Source organism: Pongo pygmaeus, chromosome 12 (genome assembly GCF_028885625.2).
Source record: "Pongo pygmaeus isolate AG05252 chromosome 12, NHGRI_mPonPyg2-v2.0_pri, whole genome shotgun sequence".
In the NCBI taxonomy this organism is placed as follows: domain Eukaryota; kingdom Metazoa; phylum Chordata; class Mammalia; order Primates; family Hominidae; genus Pongo; species Pongo pygmaeus.
Window position 1 is genome coordinate 43,869,412 of NC_072385.2, and position 21,461 is coordinate 43,890,872.

The following is a 21,461-nucleotide window of genomic DNA, read 5'->3' on the forward strand; positions in this document are numbered from 1 at the left end:
CTGATGGCCAGTGATGATGAGCATTTTTTCATGTGTTTTTTGGCTGCATAAATGTCTTCTTTTGAGAAGTGTCTGTTCATATCCTTGGCCCACTTTTTGATGGGGTTGTTTGTTTTTTTCTTGTAAATTTGTTTGAGTTCATTGTAGATTGTGGATATTAGCCCTTTGTCGATGAGTAGGTTGCAACATAGACCTTCTTTTTAAGAAATTTTGAAATTTGGAAGTAATTTCAAGTTTATGAAAAGTTGTAAAAGTAAAAAATAGTACAGAGACTATCCTTACAGGCTTTACCAAGATGTACCTGTTGCTAACATTTTACTCTGTTTGCTTTGTTGTTTGTCCCCTGCTCTATATGAACACACATGGGTATGTATGTATGTATGTGTATGTATGTATGTGTGTGTATGTATGCATGTATGTGTCTGTCTGTATGTATGTATGTGTATACACACAATTATTTTTCCTGAACCACTTGAAGGTAATTTACACTTATCATGAGCTTTATCCTAAATTCTTTAGTGAGTATTTCCCAGGAATAGGGATATTTTCTTACATTACCACAATATAGTTCATAGGTTTACATTGAGACAGAACTTTCATCTAACCCACCACCCACACTGCCATCTTATTTGTTGACCCCATCATGTCCTTGGCACTATATGTGCCTGCAGTACAGGATTCTGTGTAGGCTTGAATATTGCGTTCATTCACCGTGGCTCTTTAGCCTCCTGCAATCTGGAACATTTCCTCTGCCTTTCTTTGTCTTTAATGACATTGAAAAGTCAAGGGACTTTTGTGATGGGCCATGGGAAGAGGCGGTTTTGCCTACCGATTAAGAATACAGATGCTGGCACCCAGCTACCTGGGCTCAGTCCCACTCTGCCATTTATCAGCCTGGTAAGTGTGGGCGAGTTGCTTAACCCTTCTGTGCCTCAGTTTGATCATTCATGAATCCAGTGAACAGTTAGCCTGTCTGTTGGGGCTGTTAGGAGGCTTGGCACACCGTAAAAATGGGCAACCATTTTCTTATTGTTATGGTGGCAAGTCTTTTCTTGAAGGGGCTCCCAGTGCATCAAGCCTCACAGGGGTGCCTTAGCATTGGCTCAGGGATCAGGACCAAGGGGGGCCTGTGGAAGCCTGCAGTCCTCCCTGATTGTACATGCGGTTAGCCTAAGGACTCTGGTCTGGACAAGCAGCCATATCCTAAGATGGTAGCAGAGACCATGCCAGCCAAAGACTCAACAGAGATGTGGCTACCTCAACAGACAGCAATGTGAGGACCTGGGACCCTCCAGGAAGTGAAGCCCTTCCCAATTACCAGTGTGGCTGGGGATAAGTCCCACATTGTTGAGTCAACCCTAGAAGAGGTACCTGGAGAAGGCACCCGAGAAACCACTGAAGTGATTTATCGTACCTGAACGTTGCTGGATGGCTTCACCAGCCTCAGGTGCAAAGAGACTTCAAGATAGAGCCTAAGTTCTATCTTAGGAAAGGTAGTTCTATAGGAAAGGTAGGTTTTGTACAGCTGCCATGATGCCTCCCAGTGGAAGGGCTGAGCAACCCCTAGAGACTTCTCCTAATCAGGTATTACTCCTCCTTCTCTTTTCTGACCTAGAGAGGAGCCAGGCAATGTGGAAAAGGGGCTTAAAGGGCTCCCATGAGATGAGCAGAGTGCATGGAATAATGGGTGGAAGGGACTCCAGACAGCCTCCTGATTTCTGAAGCTCAGTTCTCCCCTGACACCCTCCGTGAAGGCTGCTGTATATAGCCTGCTAACCATCAGCCCGTCTATCCATGAATCTACCTATCCAACTGTCTGTCCATTCACTCATTCATGCATCCACCCATTTCTCCATCCATCCTCCATCCCTCCATCCGATGAGGAAACACATATCCTACAGCCTCCATACCCTTGCCTCACCATCTTAATACAGTCATGTGGGGCTTGATCACAGGGATCTGTTCTGAAAAACGTGTCATTAGTCGATTTCACCACTGTGTGATGTCATAGAGTGCACTTACACAAACCTAGATGGTACAGCCTACTACACACCGGCTGCAGGGTACAGCCTATTTCTCCTAGCCAGCATCACCACAAACATGTGAGTGATGCTTTGCATTATGATGGTGATGAGGTCACTAGGCCATAGGAGTTGTTCAGGTCCTTATCATCTTATGGGACTAAGCGGCGTATGCAGTCCACTGTTGGGCAAAACATTTCCGCAGCACACAACTGTGCTTGCTCATCTGGCTTTGTCAAGGAAGGAGCTCTTCCGTGGATATGTTTTTCTGTTGTTGTTCCAGATAACTTTTATCCTTTTAAGAGTGCCACCTTCATTTAGTTTAGTTTAGCCATTTTAGAGAGAAAGTGCTGAAACCGACTGCAAACTTGTCTTTTTTTTTTTTTTTTTTTTGAGACGGAGTCTTGCTCTGTTGCCCAGGCTGGAGTGCAGTGGCACGATCTTGGATCACTGCAACCTCTGCATTCTGGGTTCAAGCGGTTCTCCCACCTCAGCCTCCTGAGTAGCTGGGATTACAGGCATGTGCAACCATGCCTGGTTAATCTTTATATTGTTAGTAGAGATGGGGTTTCACCGTGCTGGCCAGGCTGGTCTCTAACTCCCGACCTAGTGATCTGCCCACCTTGGCCTCCCAAAGTGCTGGGATTACAGGTGTGAGCCACTGTGCCCTGCCCTGCCCTGCCCTGCCCTGCCCTGCCCTGCCTTGCCTTGCCTCTTTCCCTTTTTATTGATGGGATCTCACTCTGTTGCCCAGCCTGGAGTGCAGCGATCTCAGCTCATTGCAAACTCCGACCCCTGGGTTCAAGCAATTCTCCTACCTCAGCCTCCCGAGAAGCTGCCAAGAGGCTATTTTTTTTTTTTTTCTCCTGCCTCAGGCTCCCAAGAGGGCAATTTTTTTTTTCGTATTTTTAGTAGAGACAGGGTTTCACCATCTTGGCCAGGCTGGTCTTGATCTCCTGACTGCGTATCCACCCGCCTTGGCCTCCCAAAGTGCTGGGATTACAGGTGTGAGCCACCGTGCCCAGCCTTGTCTTTCTTTTTAAAAGAGGGGCCTGGCACTTCAGTTAAGTCTTTCTGGATGATCCAGGTCACCACTCCAAATGGAAGTCACATGCTTCGTTGTGGAGCCAGTGGTATGAGCCCTCAGGGAGTATTTAGAACTCGACACTAAATGGCCCCAGTGGCTCTGCTTTTTGACACTTCCTTTTGTACTTTCTGCCACACCCCCCATTCTGAGATCCCAGTTATCTTCCCAATTCTTATAGCCCTTGGCATGCTTCTAGCAATGTCTTCTCTAAATGGCCTTGAGCTGGGAAATTTGATAACCAAATGTGTCAGAATTGTGCATAAAGCAAGAGTACTGAGTTATTTGTTTTATCATGAGTACAGTACAGAGTCTCCTGCTTTCGTATCCCGTCATTTGCCTCATTCTGGGTTCTCCGCTACTCTCCAGGCCGCTGAGGTCCATGGATGCATAAGCCCTAGGAATGAGGAGGGTGCAGTGGACATGAATTGCTCTTCCTAGATCCTTGCTGCTTTTGCTCTAGAGAAAAGGATGAGATACCAGAGCCTGTCCTGGCTGACTCCTCCCTCAAAGGGGCTCAGGGGAGATGGGAGCACCGGGTGGAGCCAGCTGGGTCAGTGGTGCCTGAAGCTTCTGAGAGAGAGGAGAGTGGCTGGGCCCCACTGATAGTGTGCAGGAGGCTGAGGAAGGGACCCTTGCCTCCTCCTCACTCTGGGTGACAATGGCCAGTGTAGACTGGGGAGAGCCCGAGGGACTGGTCTCCCCTCAAGGCCCGAAGCAGGATTGGCACCAGCGGTGAGATGGGCACCTGGGGTGGGGGCCAGGAGTCTCAGCTCATAAACACCCCACACGCCACAGCAGCACACAGGGGCTCCTTTAAATACCTAGCTATGGGGACTCCCAAAATGCAGACGAACACTTGCACTCACAAGGGACGCACTTCCATAGCTGCAGCAACCCATCAGGGAACAGACCACACACACTCCGGCAGGAGGTCCTCTTCACTTCCTTCCCTCCACAAAGATCTCTCCCCTTGACCACGGACACAGTGACATGTGCTATCCAACTGTGACAAACACATCATCTCTGAATTTGGACACTGGGGTCCCATTTCAGAAGGTGACAACCCTCACACCAACAACTGCACATACTTTCTTACAGGGTTGGATGCCTATAACACGCCTGCATGGCGGGACAGCAAGCTGCTGATCGCCCGCACACGGTCAGATGCATGCTTGCACACATGCTCACACACACTTACACGCATACTCACACTTGCCTTCAGACACACATGCATCCAGGCAGGGCCCTGGCTTGGCCCGACCCGCTTCCCCTATCCTTTCTGCAGCTGCAGGGGGTGCTCTGCCCTCCTCTGCTGGGTTTCCACCCCCTCTGTCCTTGGGCCTTGGATTCTGGGGGGCTGGTGGGCTGATGCCAACATCCTCCTCTCTCTCCCCAGGATTTTTGTCAACCGCAGCCTGGCGCTGGGGAAGATTCATTGCTTTGGCTTCAACATGGACTACACTCTGGCTGGTAGAAAGGGCTGGAACACAGCGTATTGGGAGCTGGAGGGAGCAAGGGCGGGCAGCTGGGCACCAACCCCCTGACTATGTCCTGGCCTCTGCAGCCTACAAGTCCCCAGCTTATGAGGCCCTAACCTTCGAGCTGCTGCTGGAGCACCTGGTGTGCATCGGGTACCCGCATGAGATCCTGCGCTACACCTACGACCCCACCTTCCCCACCAGGTGTGTGGCTAAGGACAGGTGGGAGGCCACCCAGCCTTGGTACCCCCACCCACAGTGCCCTCCAACCCCCGTCTGCAGGGGGCTGGTGTTCGATGTGCTCTATGGGAACCTGCTGAAGGTGGACACCCACGGGAATGTGCTGCTGGGTGCCCATGGCTTCACCTTCCTCTCGGAGTAAGGGACAAAGGTGCCGGGAGGGTGACAGGCCAGGAGGGGAGGACTGCTCACCGTGGGGAAGGACAGAGGGAGGAAGGATGCAGGCCCACGGTGGAGGCTCAGCACAGAAGGGATGCGTGGCGGTTGGAAGGGATGGCCAGAGCCTGGACAGGCCTTCAGGAGGCACTGGGGAGGGGCCATTGGCTGCACCCAGCCTACCGTCTCCCCAGGGCAGAGATCTGGAGCTTCTACCCCAGGAAGTTCATTCAGAGGGACGACCTGCAGCGCTTCTACATACTCAACACGCTCTTCAACCTGCCCGGTGGGTGGAGGGTTGGGGGCACTGGAGGTGGTCCTGAATTCCGGAGCTGAGGGTCCCAGCTCTGGCCTGGTGGAGAACTGCCTGGCTCCCTGGGCTGACAACTGACCGTCCTGTCTGCCCCCAGAAACCTACCTCTATGCCTGCCTGGTGGACTTCTTCTCCGGCTGCTCCTGTTACACTAAGTGCGTCTTGTGCCCTGCCCAGCCCTGGGGCGACCAGTAGGACACTGCCGCTGCTCAGGGATCAAACCCCAAAGTGGGGCCCCCCAAGGGTTCCCCAAGGGGCTGGAAGGGCTCCAGGAGGCTCAGTGGGAAGGCCTCTACTGCAGGGCAGCCCCCAACCCTGCCACTGGTGCTGCCCCAAAGGGGTGACCCTTAGCTCTGGGTGACGCCCCTCCCAGGATGGCTGGGACATAAGCCCAGTGAAGGTCCCAGTGTGGCTGGTGGGGTTGCTCTGGTGTGGGACTTAGGGTTGGAGGTCATGTCAGGCCCCCTTATTGGCCTCCGCATCTTCTCTTTGCCTGCCCCAGTTGTGACACCAGCTATCAGCATGGGAACCTCTTCATGTCCTTCCGAAGCTTCTTCCAGGATGTGACTGATGCCATGAATAATGTCCACCAGTCGGTGAGTGAGTGGTCCAGAACCCCCGGACCCCTGACCTGTCTGCTCTTGGTTCTCCTGGGCAGCCTTCAGGCCTCCAGTCCCCATAGACTTTCCATCCTCTTCTCACTGAGGACTGAGGTCTAGTCTGGGCTTCCCAGAGCCGCCCACTTTCCTCATCTTGGATACAGACATGTGGGTGGTTACACACGCACACGCGCGCGCGCCCACACACACACACACAAGGTGCTTTGCTCCCTCCTGCAGGGCTGTCTCAAGGAGAAGATCCTGGAGGACTTGGAGAAATATGTGGAGAAGGATGTGAGTGGCCACAGACCCAGGGCCATGGCCATCACCCCCGAAGCAGCAGGGCTACCCCCACAACCCTTCCCTGGCTTTCTTCGAGGTTTAGGCTGAGCTCTGCTCCCCGGATGGCTGGGGGTCTTTCTATGGGGCCTGGTGCCTACCTGCCTGGGCTGGGGTGGGCTCCCAGAAGGCTGAAACCTGAGGAGAGGATCCCCGGGCAGCTCTGGGAGTCCCACCCCTGCAAGTCCCTCTATCTCTGCCCCAGCCACGCCTCCCCATCCTGCTGGGGAAGATGAAGGAGGTTGTGAAAGTGTTTCTGGCCACCAACAGCAGCTACAACTACACCAATGTGAGTATGTGTATGGAGGGGTGGACCCTCGGCCTCCTTCCTGGCCCCAGGGATCACAGAGGCACTGCAAGCAACAGGGAGGGGTGGGGCGGGAAGCCAAGACCCTCCTACCCCCACCACTGGGCTGGTCTCCTGGGTTCCATTTCTTGGCCTTTCAAGGCCTCAGGGAAATGAGCAACTTTCTCACCATCTTGCTCCTGTGGCCACCAGTGTGCTGGGGGGATGGTGGGTGAGGGCAGAGGCAGGCGGTGGCCCAAGCTTGGAGCCCTGACCCTGCCTTGTCCTTGCCAGGCTATCACGACCTACCTGTTCAGCATCAGTGAGGTGAGTGTTGGAGTGTTGCGTGCACGGCTGGGGAGGGCTGTGCAAAGGGCTAGGGTACCAGGCTGCACCACGATGCTGAGGGCCTCTCCCATGTCCAGCCTCCTTTTGAGGAAGACCCGAGTGTGTGAGTGGTCATTTCTCATGAGTGGAAGCTCCCCAGTGGGTAGGATGCTGGGGACCTCAGCCAGGCCCTGGGAGGAGCCTTTGGGGGTGATAGGAGGCAGTCAGGTATGTGGGGAGGGGCGGCAGAAAGTGGGTGAGACGAGGGCATGGCATGTCAAAGGGAAGGGTGCTGGGAGTGACAGGTCCTGGGCACTGGGAGTGACCAGGTGTCACTGGGCAGGCAGCAGGGCCCTAACTTGATAGCCGTGCTGGTGCCACCTGTCCCCGGGTCTCTGTGCTGTGAGGAGCTCTGGAGGCTGGCCTGAGGCTGCACATGATGATCGACACCCACCTCCACAAGTTCCTTTTGAGCACTTCCTAGTGCCCAGCTTGGCTGGGGAAGCTGGGCAGCGAGACCTGGTTCCCAGGGGCTGAAGAGGTCTCATCCAGCTGGGAGGTTGGTGGGGAGAGGCAGGCTGTGGTGGGTGACCGGCTGTGGCAAGGTCAGATTTACCAGGCTGTGCGTGTGCGGCCCGTGTGCACCCCCAACAGGCTGAAGCCTCGGGCAGGCCCTGGAGGTCCTACTTCAATCTGATTGTGGTGGACATGCAGAAGCCCCGCTTCTTTGCAGAAGAGGTGGTCCTGAGGCAGGTCAACACGGTAATGGCAGGTGCAGAGGTCAGTCCACCTGCACCCATGGACCATGGTTGGGGAGGGCAGCCTGCCTGCCCCTTAGACTTGACCTGCCTTTATGGCTGGCAGCTCTGCTGGCCTGTCTGTCCCTGGAGGCAGGGAACCTGAGGCCACCTTCAGCGCCCTCTGCTGCCTCCTTCCTCCCACATCCCCATGGTTACCTCTGCCACTCCCAGCTCCCTGCGATCCTCCCTAGCTAGAGACCAAAGATGTGGTTCTCCTGGCTCCAGGGCACCCCTCTGCCCCTCCAGGACTCAGGAAAGCTCCACGTGGGCACCTACACAGGGCCCCACCAGCACTGTGCTGTCTACTCTGGAGGTACCAGCTCCCACCATGCCCCGTCACTCCTTGGGCACCCTCCCTCCCTTGACCAGGAGCCCAGGCCCCTCACCTGCCCCGAGTCACCTACCCCAAGGCAGGAAGGGCAAACGAGTGTCTGTCCTCCTTTTGGTGGGGCAGGCTCTTCGGACATGGTGTGCGAGCTGCTTGAGGTTAGGGGGAAGGACATCCTGCACATTGGGGACCACATTTTTGGGGACATTCTCAAGTCCAAGAAGCGGCAGGGCTGGCGGACTTGCCTGGTGGTTCCTGAGCTGTCCTGGGAGCTGGACATCTGGGCCCGGGAGAAGGGTGAGCTGTTGGGGTCGGGAACAGTCAGAGGGGTACTGGCCTCCCGTGCAGAGGCCCCAGCACTGCCTTCTCCTTTTTCCCGTTGCGGGTTAGTAGTTGTGACCAGGAATCCTGGCCACTCTGTTGTTTCTGAGGGAGGAAACAGACAAGGAAACAGAGACCCAGAGAGGCTAAGCGGCCTGCCCGAAGTCACACAGCCAGCAGGGGGAAAGCTGAGAGTCAAATCCACTTCTCCTGACCCAAGAATCCGGTGGTGTTTCTGCAGGCGGCGCCTTCCTCCTGCACCTGACCCCACCCTCCCCACCCACCCCAAGGATGTTCAGTGAGTGGAAGGTACACACCTTCCATCCAGGAATGACTTGAAGTCATCCTCCAGGGCAGGGAGTTGTGTGAGCCCACACAATTTGGGCTTTGTCCTGAAAACTGAGGCTTTAGATTTGAGTCATTGCCATGTGACCTCAGGAAGGTCACCTGACTCCCTCACCTGTCCCATAGGGCCTACGGGGCCTATGCTGTCCCTGCTTCAGTCTGGGCAGAGTCTCACCTGATGTAAGGGGCCAGGGGTGTTATGCACACAGCTCGGGGAGTGCAAGTCCTCCGAGGGGCCAGGGCAGACACAGGTAGGCAGGGCCAGTGGGTGACACAGGCCGTCACTCACCCCCACTGACCCCTGGTGGCTTTTCAGAGCGGTTGGAGGAGCTGAAGAGGCTGGACACGCACCTGGCAGACCTATGCCAGTGAGACCCTGGCCTTTCTGGGGGTGGGATGGGGCAGGGAGAAGTATGGAGGGGCAGTGGCTCACATCCTTGCCTGGCGGCGAGGTCCCGGCCAAGGTTGTCAGAACATCAAGATCTGTTTCAGGCTGGGCTTCCCTAGCAAACTGAATGTGGGGACCCGTCTCACCCCCTTGGGACTGCTCACACTCTGTGACCTCTAGGCCCTTCCTCTGAACCCGTCCAGCACTCAGGGACCTGCCCTTGCACGCGTGCACACACCCAGCCCGGCACCCCCACTGGATGCCCGCACAGTGTCCCCCAACGCGACCCCTGCTGGGGTCTAAGGAGACTGTCCTGGCACTTGGAGGCTCTGTGCCTCCCCTGGGTCACCTGGTTATTTTTGTACCAGGCACATGGATGGGAGCTGTTGTGAGCTGCGAGTCATCAGCTTCACAAAGAGAGAGATCCAGGTGAGAGCTGGGTGGCGAGGGAGGAAAGGACAGGCCCAGCAGGGGCGGAGCCGGGTTCGCTTCCCCACTGCTTGCCTGTCGGCTTTGTCCTTGGTGCCAAAGGCCCAGTTACCCGATTCTCCTCAACCTCGCCTGGGCTCCACCTGCCTTGTCAGCCAGTGCCCTCTGCTGGCCGACATTCCAAAGGGCAGCGGTGCCCTCTTGAAGGGCTGAGTTGAGCCTGATTTGCAGGCTTTGCCTCCAGTCCCACAGTCCTCGCCAATCACCCTGCCCGGGAAGTGCCTGCGTGCTGGCTGGGCCCTTATTGACGGACTAGCCAGTTCTGATAGGAAATGTGATTTAGGGCCAGTGAGCCCAGGGTCCTGGGAAAAGAGAAGAAAAGACAATGTTCCCTTGTGGCATTACTGACCGGCCACCAAAAAGCTGGAGGTGCCCATGGGTCGGCCAGGTGGAGGAAGTCAGGTCACTTGGTCATCCCAAGCCCAGCTGGGGCTGATCACAAAGGGTCTTTGCAGAGCCTTTTACAAAGCACAGCCGTTTGATCTTCCCCACAGCCTTAAGAGGTGGATGGAGCAGGGATTGTCACCGTTATTTTACAGATGGGGAAACTGAGGCTCAGAGAGAGGTCATCCTGGGAGTAAATGTTGGAAACATTCTCTAGGCTCTAAAAGCAGACAAGGAAACAGGGCCTGGTGGCGGGGTGGGGCCTGCCAGGATAGTAGGAGTGGGGCAGTGGGTGTCACCTTGCCAAGTCCTCTGTTGGACTCAGATGGTAAATGAAGCTGTGGGTTTAGTCCTGGGTGGTCCATCTTCAGGGCCAGGCAGGTAACTGTGATGGAAAGCTGCAGCGAGGCCTGTGGCAAAGTGCGGAGCTGCCCCACCTCCAAAAGCCAAGTGTGCAGCCTGTGGGTCTACAACATGCTGCTCCTTCCCTACAGAGGGGCACAGGTTTCAATGTCCTCCGGTGAGAGGCCCAGAGAGGCCAGGGTTGCCCAGAAAGGGAGTAGGCCAGGGCAGGCCTAAGTGGGCTGGGATTTCAATTCAGTGTGTTGCCCCTCTGGGCAGACGGTCACCCAGGAGCTGGACCTGTGCTACAGCACCATGGGCAGCCTGTTCCGCTGCAGTTTCCACCAGACACTCTTCTCCAGCCAGCTGATGCGCTACGCTGACCTCTACACTGCCACCTGCCTCAACTTCCTGTACTACCCACTCAGCTCACTGTTTCGGGCGGGCCTGGAGTTGGTGGGTCCCTGCGGAATCTCCACGGCTGTTCATGAACATTTATCCTAGAAGGACCCACTGGTTCCCAGCCTTGCTAGGAGCTTGCAAGGTCACCAGCCCCAATCTCCCACCTTCAGACTCAGTGGGGTCACAGTCTTGCAGATAACTGTCCGTATCTTAACAGATGCAGTTAGGTTTATACAGATAAGATGCCTCGGCAGGGATGTTCTTCCTCATGCCCAACCTTAACTCCTGCTTTAGATTGAGACCACACTATCTCATCATTTCCTTGGTAGAAAGGATACCAGTTGCAAGGAGGAAGGCACAGTCCTCCTACCCTCAGTAAACATACAGTGGCTTCCGAGGGGGTGGAGGAGGCAGCAGATGATACAGTAAACACTCTGGCTGGTTTTCCTCTGGGAGACCGGAGGATGCTTCTGGGTTAAGAACAGGGTGGTAGAGGCGGCTATGATGGCACTGGGCAAGGGTTAGCAGGAGTCATGGGACTGGCCAGCTCAGGGCTTCCCTGGAACCTGCACGTGTCAGTCCTCCCAAGTTGGCATCATCATTTCCATTTGATAAGACGTAGAGCTTGCAGTTTAGGATCTGGACTTGAAGCTAGACCTTTAAGGCTATCGCCTGCCTTCCCTGCTGCCCTTGGCTGCCTTCCAGACGTTTGAGAGGGGAAAAACCATTTATTGAGCGTCTGCTGTGTTTCCTGCACTGGGCTGGGTGCTTTTCATCGATTATGCTTAATGCTCAATATAACTCAGCAAAGTAGGTTTTATCTTTCTCGTTTTATCATTGATGAGGAAGCACAGAGAATCTAAGTGACTTGCTGTCACACAGCTAGTGGACCACACAGCTGGGATGTGAGCCTGTCAAGCTCCAGGGGTCACACTCTGTCCCCTGCACTGTGCTGCCACACACTTGGGGTAACTGGCTTTCACCGGGCGGCCTCATCTCATCTCTGGACTCTTAGATGGGCTGGACCAGAGAGCTCCTGTGGGCGAAGCTGGGGGTCCAGGCATAGCCATCTGTGCTGGTAGATATTATTGTTAAAGTAGAGACCAGACAGGTGAAGAACACACCAGCCCCCCTCCCCAAAAGTGACAAGGCGAAACACTTAAAGAAATTTGACCTTGCCAATCTTCCTGGCTTGGGATTTTTTTTTTTTCTGGCCAAGTCTAGCTCTGCTGCCCAGGCTGGAGTGCAGTGGTGCAATCTCTGCTCAATGCAACCTCCACCTTCTGGGTTCAAGCAATTCTTGTGCCTCAGCCTCCCAAGTAGCTGGGATTACAGGTGTGCACCACCATGCCCAGCTAATTTTTATGTTTTTATAGAGACAGGGTTTCACCATGTTGCCCAGGCTGGTCTTGAACCCCTGGGCTCAAGCAATCCACCTGCCTCGGCCTCCCAAAGTGCTGAGATTACAGGCGTGAGCCACCACGCCTGGCCTTGGCCTGGGATTTTTGAGGAAGTGAAGCCAGCTGCCAGAACCTTCCTGCCCCTGCTGACCTTCCGAGGCTCCTTCCTCTGCAGCAACATCGTCGGGCAGGAAGTTGGCAGCTGTGGGCAGGGGAGCCTGTGCATAGCTGAGGAATCCTGGAAGGCCGTACCCGGGACGGAGTGCTCCACCTCCACCTGCATTTATCCCTACAGATGCCACGAGTCAGTTGTGGAGCAAGAACAGGCCAGTCTGGACCCTGCCTCCTGCCTCCTCTCCTGCAGCCAGAGGGTGAGTGGCCGTGGCCGACGAGCTCCGTGGCTTGGGGTCCCATGGGCTAGAGTAGTGGTTCCCAGTGGGGTTGTATCAACCCCAGGGCATATGAGGCAATTGGTGGGGGGGGCTTGTGGGCTTGTTTTTGTCTGCAAGCATAGTCATTCCTCATTATTTATGTAAAAATGCATATTATTTTATTATAAAATGCTTTTCTTTTTATTTCTCCTTTGTTATACTTAGAGTATTATCTTGATATTTTAAATTATAGAGATGATAATTGTATCGATGAATTTCAATTCAGGATGGAAAAGTAGAAGTTAAATATTTGTTTTTAAAATGGGATATTGGGGCCAGGTGTGGTGTTTCACACCTGTAATCCCAGCACTTTGGGAGGCTGAGGCAAGTGGATCACCTGAGGGCAGGAGGTCGAGACCAGCCTGGTCAACATGGTGAAAACCCGTCTCTACTAAAAATACAAAAATTAGCTGGGCATGGTGGCGGGAGCCTCTAGTCCCAGCTACCCGGGAGGCTGAGGCAGGAGAATCACTTGAACCCAGGAGGCAGAGGTTGTGGTGAGCTGAGATTGCACCACTGCACTCCAGCCTGGGCAACAGGGCAAGACTGTCTCAAAAAAAAAAAAAAAGCGGCAGTTGGATCCAAAAGGGCGACAGGTTCTGCTCAGCAGTGCTTTGTGCACTGTTGGGCCCTGCACCCCTACAGACTGCTATTGGCCAATCCATACACATTATTCCCTCCAGGGGAAGTTTCAGGACGTGCCCTCTTCCACATTGAGGCTTCCTCCCCAGACAGGCTTTGTTAACATCAGTGACCAGTGGCTCTAGCTTCAGATTTCTTTGACACTTTGTGAGGCCTGACCCGCCTCTGAGCTGAGACAGGAGTGGATGCCTGGGTTCCTCGTTGGGTTCTGCACCCCCAAAACCCTGCATAAAGGTTCCTCTTCCTCCCTTGGCTTTCTGGGGGCTCACTTTAAAAGATGTGCATCCCATAGGTCCCCTTTAGCTGGGTTGTACCAGGCACAGTGTTTGTTCTTTCAACCAGTGTTTACCGAGCACCTCCTGTGTGCTGGGCAGTTCAGAAAATAAAGTGTAAGTTACTTCATTCCTGCTTAGGAGAAGCTCAAAATTCAAGTGCATTCACAGGCTTTAATCAGTGGTTGACAACTATTTTTCTATCCTAGCCCAGCAGAGATGGACACACTCCTGTCAGTAACAGAGGCTTGCTGGGGAAGCCTGTGGTTTGATCCCTGTATATCCTCACCCCATCAGGATCCAGCCTAGGGCATTTTGACACATTATCTACCCCTGGTTGGGAGTCACTGTGTGAGCTTGGGAAGAAAATATCCATAGTCACTTTCTGTGTTTCTTATAAGGGTGAGGGGCAAAGAGAGAAACGAGGACCAGGAAAGTTACATTGAGGCTGACGGAGTTCCGGACACGGGCTGGCATCACGGGTCATCTTCTACTTGAGATATTTTTCAGATAACAGGAAAAAGCAACTGTATTGAAATCTCCTAAATGTAGCAGATTCGGAGCCTGCAAACACTTATTTTAGGGAGGAGGCAGTATTGCTCTTAACCTAGAAGGCATCCCCAATGGTCTTTGAGACGTTTGGAAACCTGTGCACAAGTGAAATTATTTTACCTACTTCTCTTGAACGCATGATGTCTCATATCCAATTTTATTTCTAAACATGTCTTTTAATTAAAATAGTTATTTCTGTGCACTTCTGATTCTGTTACTAGTAAGAACAATAAAACCTGATTGGCTATGTATTGCCTCACTAACTGCTCTTTCATTCTGGGTCACTATGAAAGATGTTAAATGAGATAGCCCAAATGTCTTTGAGTTTGTGTATACACATTAAAACACATAAAAAGTCATACTCATGATTTTAAAACTTGACTCTCAAATGTGTTAGAAGCTTCTCTGTGGTATTAAAGCGCTGAAGCATCATTGTTCTGATGTCACTGATTTCAATTTACTCCTACAGTTTACTTTTTGTCTGTTAGTGGTATTATCTGGCATTCTATGGAGACCTAGGTTGAATCTGCATGTTTGAAATGACAAAGTAAACCCTTGAAGGAACAGGTCTGAGGACACACTTCATTAGCTTCATTTTCTGTGGTTAAACAATGGCAACACTTGGATACCTGAGGATAAATAAGGGACAACAGGCCATGGAATCAAGAGAGTTTACTTTTTTTTTTTTTTTTTTTTTGAGACAGAGTCTCATTCTGTCGCCCAGGCTGGAGTGCAGTGGCACGATCTTGGCTCCACCTCCTGGGTTCAAGCAATTCTTCTGCTTCAACCTCCGAGTAGTTGGGGTTACAGGCACACTCCACCACACCTAGCTAATTTTTGTATTTTTAGTAGAGACAGGGTTTCACCATGTTGGCCAGGCTGGTCTCAAACTCCTGACCTCAAGTGATCTGCCTGCCTCGGCCTCTCAACGTGTAGGGATTACAGGCAAGAGCCACCGAGCTTAGCAATTTTTTTTAAACATCTTCTTTGCATTTCAGAAGCTTCCAGGTTTGACACTGCTAAGGCCTTTTCTTCCTTTCCCTGGTTTGACTTTCAGGTCCCAGAGCCTGCAGGGGCAGGTTCTCCAGTAAATACCAGGTCTCACTGGCCTGTGTCTTTAAACACTTGATTCTTACTCAAGGGCTAAAGGATAGTATTTATCAGAAAAACTGCTCAGACCCTAGAGCCCATACTTTTCTGGAAAGGTCCTGAAGTATAGTGTAGTAGCTAACACTACAAAAGTCAAATCTTAGAATTCCTACCCAGGGTAGAGAGGATACAGAAAAGGACTGAGAGATAAACAATCTGGCAGAAACGCCTTAGGGGATCCTAGCAAGGGAAAGGAGAGAGGTGGCCAAAGGGCCTTTCTTGTGCTTTTCCTATGCCTGGCCCATTCCCTGCCTCTTCTCCCTGTTACATCTGCTCTCTCCTCAGCTAAGATCCCTGACTAGACCAGTTTCTCATTAGTCCCTCGCTCATAGGCCTCTATTTCTCAGGACTTGGAGTCTTGCATTTGTGGTTCTTAGATTAACATGTGTCCCCACTGGACTCGCAGCTCCAAAAGGTAATGTCCTTTTGGCTCACTGTTGTGTCTCTGGCGTCTACGTACCTATGTATTTTATTCAGAGACTCATGTCACCCAGTTTATTATTACTCTTGTAGAACTGCAGGGAAAGGGGCAGGACAAAGAATATGAGAAAAGAGAAAGTGGAGAAAGGATATAAGGCTTTGGATTAGAATGCTGCTCCTAAACTCTCAGGAACATGTCTGGGTAGGAGGTAGGACAGATACTTCTATTTGGGTAGTTTTTTTTTTTTAAACTTGATGTCACCTCTACAATCCTGTTTTATCTATACCTTAGAGACAGAAGCACACCATTGCTTCCAAGACTGTGTGCAGACACTGACATTCATCTCCCATTTCTGGAAGAATTTTTAGCTGGGCATGTGGCCATCTGATACACATTTCCCTGCTTCTTTAGATGGGTGGGGACATGTGACCAAGTTCTGGCCCCTAAATTCTGGACAGAAGTAATGGTCCAACTTCCAATCTGTGACCTCAGGAGGGGCATGCCTTCCCCTTCCTCTCTTTCCCCCTTCCAGCTGGCTGGAGAGTGAAGTTGGTTGGGAGCCTTCTTTGGCCACATGGACGAGGCTGCCTCCAAGGGCTGGTGGAGTCAAAAGACAGACATAGCCTGGGCTTGGCAGTAGATTAGCATTGGGCTGTCACTTGGATGGCTGATGTGAGAGAGATGCATTTCCATTTGGGACTATGACAGCAGCTGAACTGACATCCTCATTCTGGCATCGTCTTGAGCAGTCAGTAAATGAAGAGAACAGAAGCAGCATCTCTGGGGTAGTGAACTAGTGGTAAAAATGTGATCACTTATTTGTAGAATAAATGACAGTACTTTGGCTGTCACAGTGATTCCTGCTTGGTAAACTGGGAACAGTTCAATAATTTATCTTGCTCAGATGTGTTGTTTCCTTATCATCACCTTAGTCCTCATTTCCTTACTTTAAACAGAGATAGGAGTTAAAAGTTCTGAACCTGGAGCCAGACAGCCCTGACTTTGAAATTGCAGGACTGACATTTATTAACTACTGTATTTCCATAACCACGTCATAAAGCTATTATAAGGATATAGTGAGATAACGGACATGGAGCTTGGCCAGAGTAAGCACTAAATAAGTGTTTTCTATGCTATTATAAGTGTGTGTGTGTGTGTGTGTGTGTCTGTATGTGTGTGTGTACATTAGTCAGGATTTTTTCTTTAGCAACTGAAAGAAACCTAATGAAACTGGTTTGAGAAAAAAGAGAATTTATTGGTTCATATAACTAAAAAGTCCAGGGTCAGCCCAGCTCCAGGCATATCATTAACCAGGGAGTCAAATCAATGTCATTGGACATAGCTTGCTCTCTCCAACTCTCAAGTTTATTCCGTGTTGGTACTATTCTCTGCCAGGTTTTGTCCATGAGGTTATTAAGATGGCTGTTTCCAAACTCCAGATTTCTATCTTTATCTTTTCAGCAACTCTACCAGGAAGCGTCTTTCTAATGAAAGTCTGGGAAATGATGCCTCACTGGTTGTGACACTACCCCAACCTCCAATCAATGCCACTGGCCAGGGAGATGCCAAGTTTGGCTTTGCCAGGCCTGGGTCACATGCTCATACTGGGGTTGAGTCCATTCTTCTTAACCACATAGATTGTCAGCAGGAAAGAGGTGGTAGTAGGGAAATTGGGGTGCTTTTTTTGTGAGAGAGTCTTGCTCTGTCGCCTAGGCTGGAATGCAGTGGTGTGATCTCAGTTCACTGCACCCTTTGTTTCCCGAGTTCAAGTGATTCTCCTGCTTCAGCCTCCCAAGTAGCTGGGACTACAGGCGCACTCTACCACACCTGGCTAATTTCTGTATTTTTAGTAGAGACAGGGTTTCACTATGTTGGCCAGGCTGGTCTTGAACTCTTGGCCTCAAGTGATCTGCTCACCTCAGCCTCCCAAAGTGCTGGGATTACAGGCATGAGCCACCATGCCCAGCCTCAGGAACAGTATTTTATAGTATGTAAAAGACTCAGCTGAGTGCCAGGCATAGTGAGCACTAACAAATGTGAACCATCATGCCTCTCCTCTGTCTTCTGGTTCATGGTCATTCTGCACAGAGATGCTATATATAATCCCCCCACCCCAGCTTTTTTTTTCTTTCTTTAAAACTTGCTTTACACTCACCTCCTCTAAAAAGCCAACCCCGAACAACATTAGACTTATTTCTGCAAAGGCCCATATTTCCACTACAATTCCCTATGAATCTCCTTCCCAAATCATTAAGGGCCCACCTTCTTTCCTTCCCACTCTCCCTCCTTCCTGCTCCCTATGTCTAGGAGCAGCTATTTACTAAACAAGAGGGTTACTATCTACAAAGAGCCCCAGAATTAGGGTGCAGTTTTCTGCAGCTGCAGTACTATCCACAATCATTTCCACATCCTTTTGTGTCTGGAAGACTCTATAGTCTGACGAGGCTGTTCAAAACCTCCAATTTGCCATTTTGAAACTTATACATTATTAGACACCAATACTTCAACCTACACTGTTATTGTTGGTACCCAGGGTAATACTGTGATACATCCTGCAAGGAACTAGCAATAAAGAAAATAAAACTGCTCTTTTGAGAACTAAGCTGTAATGTCAAGACAATGGTTTTGAGAAGAGACATAAAACCACCATAAAGAGACAACTGACTCCTAGGCCTGGGGTCAGGGGAGGGCTTTAGGTAGCAAAGATGGACCATTCGAGAAGCCAGAAAAAAAGTAAGTGCACAAGCAATGGATGGCAGTGCAGGATCGATCACGAGAACCTGGTCGACGGGCTTAGGACAGTGTCTGAGGTTCAAGGCAAGAATATTCCTAACATAGGACCCACTTCAGACTCTCTAAGCCTGGTGACTTTGAATATTTGATTCCTCTACGTCCTATGTTCAGATTTTGTGATTTTTAAGCAGCCCTCTGAGCATTACTTGGCTTCACAGGCAAAGTTAACTCTAATTCTTGCATTTTGGTGACAATTTTATTTTATTAGGTATATTTAAGATTTACAACATGATGTTATGGGATACATATAGATAATAAAATGGCTGCTACAGTGAAGCAGATTAACATTATCATCTCAGTTTTTTGTGTGATAAGAGCAGCTAAAACCTACTTAACAAAAATCCCTAATACAATTGTATTAACTTTAGTCCTATCTCTAGACTTGTTCATCTTAACTGCTATTTTGTATCCTTGGCCTGCATCTCCCCATTTCCTCTTCCCCAGTCTGTGGTAAACACTGTTTCTCTGTGTACTTGAGCTCTTTCTTAAAAAATTAAATATTCCACATGTGAGATCATGCAGTATTTTTCCTTGTGTCTGGCTTATTTCACTTAGTATAATGTTCTCCAGGTCCATCTATGTTGTAGCAAATGGCAAGAACTCCCTCTTTTCCAAGGATGAATACTATTCCATGGCATGCATATGCCGTTTTTTCTTTTATTTATTTGTCCATTGATGGCATCTAGGTTGTTTCCACATCTTGGCTATTGAGAATAACACTGCCACAAACATGGGAGTGCAGATATCTTTATGAGGTGATGATTTCATCATCTTTTTTTTTTTTTTGAGATGGAGTCTTGCTCTGTAACCCAGGCTGGAGTGCAGTGATGCAATTTTGGCTCACTGCAACCTCCACCTCCTGAGTTCAAGTGATTCTTCTGCCTCAGCCTCCCAAGTAGCTGGGATTACAGGTGCCCGTCACCATGCCCGGCTACTTTTTGTATTTTTAGTAGAGATGGGGTTTCACCATGTTGGTCAAGCTGGTCTCGAACTCCTGACCTCAGGTGATTCACCCACCCCAAAGTGCTGGGATTACAGGTGTGAGTCACTGCGCCCGGCTGGTGATTTCATCTTCTTTGGGTACATACTTAGAAGAGGGTCAGATAACAGTTCTATCTTTAATTTCTTTAGGAGCCTCCATACTGTTTCCCATAATGGCTGCCCCAATCTACATGCCCACAGTGTACTAGGGTTCTCTTTTCTCCACAATCTCATCAACATTTATCTCATGTCTTGTTAATAGCCATTCTTATAGATGTGAGGTGACAGCTCACAGTGGTTTTAATTTACATTATTCTTATGATTAATGATGCTGAACACCTTTTCACATCTACACCTATTGGCCATTTCTTATGTCTTCTTTGGAGAAATGTCTGTTCAGGTCCTTTGCCCATTTTTAATTATTAGTTTTTCCACAACTGAGTTGTAAGAGTCTATCTCTTATTGAAAGTCTGCTGGTATTACAGGTTTATAGCTCAGTTTTTTGAGCTTTATTATAAATCTGACTTTCAGAAATAGATCTGCTTCCCTTAAAAAAAATCTAGTTCCTGGATGAGGCTGATAGACCTTTGATCAAAGTCCATTCTCCTTGGTAATGAATGCTCCTTGTGAGGTTTCCTAGGACAGCCAACTGGTGTATCCTTAGACAAACTCCTAATCCTCTATGCAAAGCCATTATCATGGTTTTCTATAATAAATAAGATAAACAAGCAGGAACTAATAGAAATTTAATGTTAAGATAATACTTAAATATTAAGAAAGCTAAAATTTAAAATGTGTTGACTAGGTTTTTCTACACATTATATTTACATAATGACTAAGGTAAAACCTTTCCACAAATAGTTGCCCAGGAGGAAGAAAAAGCAACCTACAACAGTCTCTGGGGCTTGCACTGCCTTCTCAAGCCAGCTATCCCCTAGCTGAGCAAAGAACTGAAGCGAAGAAGCAAGTGTCCACTCCCCACCCCTCTCCCCTGCCCCCGTTTTGTTACTTGAAGTGTTTCTGAGTAACAAATGCAAAACTAGGTTTGGACATAAAAGCTAGACGACCACGCCAATTCAGGATTGTGTTTCATCTGAGGAGACCTGGCAAAGAAAAAACAAGAATTCTCTCTCATTTACAAGGATACTGCGATGGAAGTCAAAGATCACACATAAATTTATGATCTCTGAGCAAAGGCACAGCTAGCATAAACTCATCTGTAAAACGAGGGGTTTTGACTTGGCCACCTGTCAAGGTCCATTCAGCCTGTCAAGCTAGCGTCAAAGTTCAGATCTTCCACGATGAAAGAACTTGCCCTCTGCTAAGGTGGATGCAGAAAGAAAAGTCCCATTATATTGTGGGACCAACCTTCTGATATAAAAAACTATGTTGGGATTAAAGTAGATCAATAAAGTATAAATATTTATCATAGTTGTAGGGTAAATATTCAAAAGTTTGAAATTTATGTATACTGTAAAACTGGCAAACTAGTCTTAAACACATAAAGCAAAGATTTTCCCATGGGGAGATAAAATTTGAGTAAGCCCAGTGAATTACTTAAGTCCTGAGCATCCAAAATCTGCATCCATGATGCCTCTCTATTACACTTTTTTCCAGGTCACTTGGACAAGAATATTTCTTGTCTTATGGAGGCTCTGAAACACCTTTTTTAAAAAAAGCATCAAGAAATTATGATTCAGGGGTTTGAAACCCCAATGTTACAGGCAGCGCCTCATTTCTACGGAATATAAAACATTTTGTTTCTTCCACTTCTAACAGTTCATCAAGAGAAGCCACTACTAAATCGTGTTCCTGCAGCATTTCCGGGTAGCGGGACACTGCTCGCTCAATCCTCGAAGAACGCCGTACAGGAGTTATAAGTTTCATGTCTTGCACTTCTGGCATCCCATTTATTCTGAGAGACAGCAAGAGATGCATTAAAAACTTTATCATTTAAAAAAATTCTCTTTATTATTTTTTGTTTCTTATTCCATAATAAAACAGGGAAGACATTTTAACATAGGGTGATACAAGAGATACGTCTAGAGCAGCTTTCATCTTTTGGCTTTTTCCAGGAGTTCGAGACCAGCCTGGGCAACATAGCAACACACTATCTCTACCAAAAAATATAAAAATTAGCTGGGCATGGTGGCACACGCCTGTAATCCCAGCTAC

At 49.8% G+C, this 21,461-nt stretch overlaps 2 protein-coding genes across 2 annotated transcripts in view; one reads left to right on the plus strand and one right to left on the minus strand.

Annotated features, from left to right (window-relative positions):
- The first annotated feature begins 3,766 nt into the window (after positions 1 to 3,766).
- Positions 3,767 to 21,089, plus strand: NT5DC4 (5'-nucleotidase domain containing 4). Its single transcript, XM_054475575.2, is given in 18 exon segments — positions 3,767 to 3,840; positions 4,505 to 4,578; positions 4,673 to 4,790; positions 4,869 to 4,964; positions 5,161 to 5,167; positions 5,169 to 5,268; positions 5,393 to 5,450; positions 5,798 to 5,891; positions 6,135 to 6,188; positions 6,439 to 6,522; positions 6,814 to 6,846; positions 7,501 to 7,626; positions 7,893 to 7,959; positions 8,101 to 8,271; positions 8,957 to 9,008; positions 9,397 to 9,468; positions 12,341 to 12,416; positions 21,066 to 21,089. Coding segments are annotated over 18 exon segments (1,380 nt in total).
- CKAP2L (cytoskeleton associated protein 2 like) overlaps positions 18,483 to 21,461 on the minus strand; it is a 29,629-nt gene continuing 26,650 nt past the window's right edge. Inside the window, exon 9 of the mRNA XM_054475573.2 lies at positions 18,483 to 21,201. Within this exon, the coding sequence (XP_054331548.1) occupies positions 20,976 to 21,201 (226 nt within the window). The 3' untranslated portion in view covers positions 18,483 to 20,975. The remainder of the gene's footprint in view (positions 21,202 to 21,461) is intronic.